The following is a 7101-nucleotide window of genomic DNA, read 5'->3' as shown; positions in this document are numbered from 1 at the left end:
CCTCCCAACAACACTCGATGGACCACATAAGGGCCTTGCCAATTTGGTGCGAAATTTCCTTTGGCTTATTCTTGATGAGGGAATATCTTCTTCTAAACCAACTGCCCCACTGTGAATTACCGAAGTTTCACCTTTTTGTTGAATGCGCTGGCCATCCTATTTTGATATAACTGACCATGGCATACTGCGTCTATTCTCTTTTCATCGATGAGCATGAGTTTCTCCTATCTGGCCCGTATCCATTTTGCGTCATCTAACTTGGCTTCTTGAATGACCCTTAAAGATGATATCTCGACCTCTGCGGGTATCACATCTTCAATACAATATACCAACATGTATGGCGTTTCCCCTGTGGACATTCTCATAGTGGTATGGTAACCCATTAAAGCATAGGATAGCTTTTCGTGTCATTGTCTGCGATTGTCCACTATCTTTCGTAAGATCATTTTGATGTTTCTATTGGCTTCTTCAACTACTCCATTCATTTGTGGCCTGAAATCTGTGGAATTACGATGGATGATTCTGAACTTATCGCAAATCTCCCTCGTGAGATCGTTGTTGTTCGGATGCATTGTCAGTGATGATTGACTATGGATCTCGAATCTGCAGAATATGTTACGGACGAAATATGCCACCACCTTCTTCATGAAGGCTTTGTATGTAGAGGCTTTGACCTATTTGGTTAAGTAGTCGATGGCTACTAGGATGAAGTGATGACCATTTGATGTGGAGGGCTCTATAGGTCCAATCGCGTCCATGCCCCAAGCAGCGAATGGCCAAGGAGAACCCAGTACATTTAGCTCATTAGGTGGAACCCATATGAAATCCACGTGAATCTGACACTAGTGAAACTTCTGCATATAACGGATACTATCACTTTCCATAGTGATCCAAAAGTATTCGGCTCTTAAAATCTTCTTGGCTAAAGTGAAACCATTCATGTGAGGTCCGCATGTTCCTGTGTATATCTCTTCCAGTAATCTGGTCGCTTCAGAGGCATCCACATACCTTAACAGACCCAAGTCGGGGGTCCGCCTATACAGGACTTCCCCGTTAAGGAAAAAGTGATTTTCTAGCCTTCTGAGTGCTCGCTTCTAACCATTGGTGGCATTCTCTGGGTACTCTATTTCTTCGAGGAACCTTTTGATGTCGTAGTACCACAGCTTACCGTCTGGCTCTTCATCTACATAAAAGCAGTGCGCATGCTGATCTCGAACCTCTATCTCGATGGGGTCAATGTAATTCTTGTCTGGATGATGGATCATGGATGACAAGGTTGCAAGAGCATCGGCAAACTCATTTTGGATTATAGGAACATGTTTGAACTCGATCTTGGTGAAATTCTTGCACAATTCTTTCACGCAGTGCAAGTATGAAAGAATCTTGACATTCTTGGTACTCCACTTGCCCTGAACTTGGTGTATTAGCAAATCAAAATCTCCTATGACCAAAAGTTCCTTGATGGTTATGTCGACGACCATCCTAATCCCGAGGATGCATGCTTCATACTCTGCCATATTATTGGTGCAAAGAAACTGTATCTTAGATGAAGCCGGGTAATGCTGTCCTTACTCAGAAATTAGGACTGCCCCAATCCCTACACCTTTGAAGTTTGTTGCTCCGTCGAAAATTATTCTCCACCCTGGGTATGACTCTGCAATGTCCTCCCCTGCGAACAACACTTCTTCATCTGGGAAGTATGTGGTGAGTGGCTCGTAATCCTTTTCCACTGGGTTCTCTACAGGATTGTCGGTTAATGCTTGTCCCTTGATAGCTTTCTGCATCACGTACACAATATTGAACTCAGTGAGAAGAATCTGCAATTTGGCCAATTTTCCTATGGGCATTGGCTTATGGAAGAAGTAATTGAGCGAGTCGAGTCGAGATATAAGATGTGTGGTGTATGCTGACATGTAGTGCCTTAACTTCTGAGCGATCTAAGTCAAAGTGCAACAGGTCCTCTCTAACAAGGTGTATCTAGCCTTATACGGTGTAAACTTCTTTCTCATGTAATAGATAGCTTGTTCTTTCCTTCCAGTCGAGTTGTGTTGTCCCAACACACATCCGAATGCGTTATCCAGAACGGACAAGTATAGCAACATCGGTTTCTTGAGTTCGGGAAGAACTAACACCAGTGGATTTGACAAATATTCCTTAATTATGTCAAAAGATTTCTGACATTCTTCTATCCATTGTGTAGCAGAATTCTTCTTTAACAACTTGAAAATAGGCTCGCAGATTACCTTTTATTGGGTGATGAACCTGCTGATGTAGTTCAATCTTCCAAGGAAGATCATCACGTCCTTCTTGATCTTAGGCGGTGACAGGTCGTGAATGGCTTTGATCTTTGAAGGATCCAACTCTATCCCTTTCTTGCTAACGATGAAACCTAACACTTTTCCAGCGGGGACTCCGAATGCACATTTCACAGGATTCAACTTCAAATTGTACCTCCGCAAACGTTCAAAGAACTTCTTCAAGTTGCTCAAATGATTCGCACTTCTATGAGAATTGATTATGACATCATCCATATATACCTCAATTTCCTTGTGGATCTTTTCGTGAAAGAGGGTCGGCATGGCCCTCATATAGGTAGCACCGACATTCTTGAGGCCAAATGGCATGACCCTATAGCAATAAACTCCCTATGGCATGGTGAACGTTGTCTTCTCCGCACTTCAGGATCTTGTGGTACCCAGCAAAACAATCCACGAATGACTGCAACTTATGCTTCACACAATTGTCAATAAGGATATGGATGTTTGGTAGAGGAAAATCATCCTTTGAACTAGCCTTGTTGAGATCTAGATAGTCCACACATATACTAATCTTACCATCCTTCTTTGGTACCGGTACGATGTTTGCCAACCATGTAGGATAATTGGTGACTTTCACCACATTTGCCTCTATCTGCTTGGTGACTTCTTCTTTTATCCTCAAACTTAAATCTGCTTGAATTTTCTGGGTTTTTGCTTAGCTGGTGGTCTGGCAGGATCGGTGGGCAGTCGGTGCAAGACAATGTCTGTATAATCCAGGCATGTCGTCATATGACCAAGCGAACACATCTATGTATTGTCGGAGGAGATCGACCAAACTCCTCTTTATGGTCATCCTCTATATGGATGTTGATTCGAGTTTCTTTCACATCTTCTTCGCTTCCCAAGTTGATTAATTCTGTTTCTTCAAGGTTGGGATTTTCTTGGCTCTCTAACTGCTCGATCTCTTCTGGGAGGTTTTCAGGCATCATGCTCTCATTGTACTCCTCATAGTCTGGATTATTTTGCTCGAGGGTTTCGTTACATGTCATAATCGCGGAACGCGGGTTTTTATCGATTTGATTACTGAAAAGAAAAACTGAGTATAAATAAGAGCTAAAAATGAATTTACAATGACTTCAAAAAAGATGATTTTATTTCATCAAAAGGAACGTCTTAGCGTTCAAAAAGGCAATTGACGAAAAAGTATAGGCACGGTTCCGGCCTCAATTGACCATTCCTTTTTTCAAAATTACTACAATTCCACACTACCAAGACTCCCGGTGAACTAGAGACAGCCTAGCGGTCTAATTCTGCAAAGCGTCTCCTAGTTCGACGTCCCGAATAGCCTGTGTCTTGATATCAGCTTCATCTCGGCATTCCTCGATCATAGTCACAAACAATCTTCCCATTCCATCAACAATTTTATCCTCTGGTGCTGAGCTCTGACCTTGACCTGGAACACGCTTTGGTACAAAAGCCTTCTTCCCAAGGCTACCAGTATAAGTCTTCCCAATTGTAGGTTGATATCCTAAGCCAGCGGTGCCCTTATGCCATTTTGGTTCAATAAGCTCTGTTATCCCGTCTGATCGGGCTCCCAACCCGGTCCCTGGACGGTACCCATACTTCATCATCTCTCTCATTGCCATCTTTGACCCGTATGACGACTGCATGTCCGGATTCTGTTCATTCATCTCCATCTCCGTGGTCTGCATGATCTCGACTTCATGAAAGGCAACCACATCCAATCCTTCTATGAAGGGGACTGCATGCTCTAGGTAAGCTAACTGGCTCCATTCACTTTGAATTACAATCTCTTGGCAATCCCACTCGAACTTCATACACTTATGAAGGGTGGATGAAACTGCCCCTGCCATGTGTAACTAGGGCCTTCCTAGCAACAGTTTGTATGAGGACGAAATGTCCATGACTTGAAACAATATTGGGAACTTAGCTACTCCAATCTGAAGGTCTAAGTAGATCTCTCCAATGACGTCCTTCTATGATCCATCGAAAGCTCTCACTCTTACATGGCTTTCCTTCACCTCTCTCAAATGGATACCCAATTCTCGTAGAGTAGAGAATAGGAAGATATTAACTCTAAATCCTCAATCAACAAGCACTCGAGACACCACTTTATCCCCACACTTGATTGTGATGTGCAGGGCTCTGTTATGATCCACACCCTCTACGGGAAGCTCGTCTCTTCAGAAGGAAATCATGTTTGCTTTGACCATCTTTCTAGTGGTTTCTGCTAACGCCTCGCTGGTAGTATTGCTTGGCACACCCACTCACTTAACACCTTTATCAAGGCATATTTATGATTGTTGAAACTCATCAGCAAATCTATGATCGATATGTGTGCAGGGGTCTTCCTCAACTGTTCCTCCACGGAGTACTCTTTAATTGGAATATTCCTCCAAAACTCTACCGCCTCGCCATCCGTTATGTTTCTCTTCTGATTTTGTTCTGTGCTTGGATTTCCTCGGTTTATCTCCTCTGGGGCGTAATACCTTCCTGACCTGGTACCGTGAGCAACTGCGGAATCTGTCATTTTACCCTTTCCTTTCTGCTGGTGCATCCATGGACCTATTTTGTACTCTCGAATTTCCTCATTCTTTACAACAGTGGTGGACCATTATTGGTATGTTTGGACCATCACCGGAGGTTTCAACTGTATAGTAATCAATGGATTTTTTTAGGGTGGAACTCTTGCGGCCTCGGCATTCCCAATCATGACGATGGTCACCTTCAGATCATAATCTGTGTCCAAAGCAATCATACTAGCTCCTTGATTTCTATGGTTCGGCGGTGGGTTACGATTCACATTCGGTGGAGCTGGAGTACATTGGATGGCTCCACTCTTGATCAGCAATTCAATCTCATTCTTCAGCCTGAAGCAGTCCTCAGTATCATGCCCATGAACACCTGAATGGTAGGCACAATGCTTGGTTGAGAGAAAGTATTTGGAAGGTTGGTCGGTAATTCTCTCTTCCATCGGGTATATCAAACCGGCTCTCCTCAGCCTTTAAAACAATTGGGCTAAGGGTTCAGCAATTGGGGTGTAGTTCCTGGGTTCCTTTCTTCAAAATTTGGGTATGGGCGTGGTGCATAGGTGGGTCGATTTTGATGGGTGGTGGTTTGGACTGAAGCATATGATCGTGGTGGGTTTGAATTTGTATGGGCGCGAGGTGGGTTGTATTGAGGTTGGGTGTTATAGTATGGTTATGTGTTGTATATTGGAGCGTAGGTAGGTTAGTGTGAAGGATGGGTGTTCATGGGGTAAGAGTTGTTTCTACAGGGTGGACTGGACTGGTAGTCAGGAAAAATTGCTGATAATTCTTTATTCTTCTTCCCACTGCTAATAGAACCGGATTGAATTGCCTTGCTGGTAGCTTGCAGTTCGGCCATTGACTGTATCTTGCCTGTTTTGACGCCTTCTTCCAAAAAGTCTCCCATCTTAACCAGTTCGGGGAACTTCTGGCCCATCATGCCCATCATCATTTCAAAGTAAATTCCCTCTTGGGCCTTGACGAAATACTTGGTCAGCTCATTATCGTCTAGTAGGGGTTGGGTCCTGGCAGCCTCCGACCTCCAGCGGTGGGCATACTCTTGAAATGACACTGATGGTTTCTTCTACAAATTCATTAGGGCGAACATGTCTGGAGTGATCTCGGTATTAAACCAAAAACGGTTCATGAAGTCCTCTGCCATGTGTTGCCACTCTATCGAATTCTTGGGATCTTGGCGGGTGTACCAAGTGAGCGCCTCTCCTTTCAAACTCCTTATAAATATATTCATCCTCGGCTTTTCATTTCTTCCTACCCCGACCAACTTGTCGCAGTAGGACCTCAAGTGTTCTTGGGGATCACCCGTTCCATCGAAGATGTCGAACTTCGGAGGCTTATACCATACGGGCATGTCTACATCAGGATTTATACACAAGTCTTCATAATCCAGACTCTTGCTCCCTCAAGCAACCTGGAGATTCTTCATCTTCTTTCTCAATACTTGCAACTGCTCTGACACTGACTCTTCTTCCATGTACTTTGCTTCTCACTCCATCTCAGCATATTGATCAATATCGTAATGCACTCTGACCCTGACGGGTGCTGTAAAGGTAGGTTTTGAGGTGTCATATACATGTGGAACATATCGCTCATGTGTAGCGGTGTGTGCCGCAGGTATGTGCTGAGTCTGATTGTTGGAAAAAGTGACATTGTCACGAGAAGGGGTGTGAACTGAGTTAGTTATGACTGGTGGATTTTGCGGCGTTTGGACATAGTTTGGGACATAAGAGGTATGTATAGGAGGATTTTACGGATTTGCGGGGGTTACTGGTGGTATAACTTGGGTTGTAGGACTTGAATGACTGTGGTTGGGTTACTGTTTGTTTGTCGGGTAGTTGAAAGGGAGTGATCGTGGATTGATTCTAATAAAGGGAAACGGGGTAGTTGCGGAAGCATCTTCACGGCCAAGTGCGCCAGCTCCCGAATATGTTGTACTTCTTCTCTCAGTGACTCCATTTCATGTGCCATTCTAGCAACGTTCTCATTATTTCTAGTATCATTCTTTACCCCCCAATTGCCATGGGTTGTCGGCTATTACTAGAGCATTTTCGGTCGGGTCGTCAGTTACAGACATCTTCCCTTTTGATCTCAGGTTGTATGGTGGTTCAGCCAGTTTTACGTATCAACACAAACCAACCTCTATTTTTGGGGAATAATAATAAAGTAATGCAAAAATAAAAAGGAACGAAGAGTAGAAGTTAGTTTTAGTGATTGCACAAATATAAACACATAGAGCAGTTAGTTCACGTATTCAAATAAGTGTGATTCCTAATATG

General features: G+C 43.6%; 1 protein-coding gene across 1 annotated transcript; it reads right to left on the bottom strand.

Moving 5' to 3' along the window:
- Window positions 1-1094: 1094 nt before the first annotated feature.
- LOC104098872 (uncharacterized) lies at window positions 1095-1517 on the bottom strand. The gene has a single exon (XM_009605702.1). The coding sequence runs from the start codon at window positions 1515-1517 to the stop codon at window positions 1095-1097; it is 423 nt and encodes a 140-aa protein (XP_009603997.1).
- Between the last annotated feature and the right edge of the window lie 5584 nt (window positions 1518-7101).

Source organism: Nicotiana tomentosiformis, chromosome 8, assembly GCF_000390325.3.
Source record: "Nicotiana tomentosiformis chromosome 8, ASM39032v3, whole genome shotgun sequence".
In the NCBI taxonomy this organism is placed as follows: domain Eukaryota; kingdom Viridiplantae; phylum Streptophyta; class Magnoliopsida; order Solanales; family Solanaceae; genus Nicotiana; species Nicotiana tomentosiformis.
The sequence above is the reverse complement of the archived record's forward strand: the minus strand, read 5'-3'. Positions and strand labels throughout refer to the sequence as shown.

What these genes read in the sequence shown, in the direction of transcription:
- LOC104098872 (XM_009605702.1), bottom strand. Translation starts at nt 1,517, where the DNA reads ATGGCAGAGTATGAAGCATGCATCCTCGGGATTAGGATGGTCGTCGAC.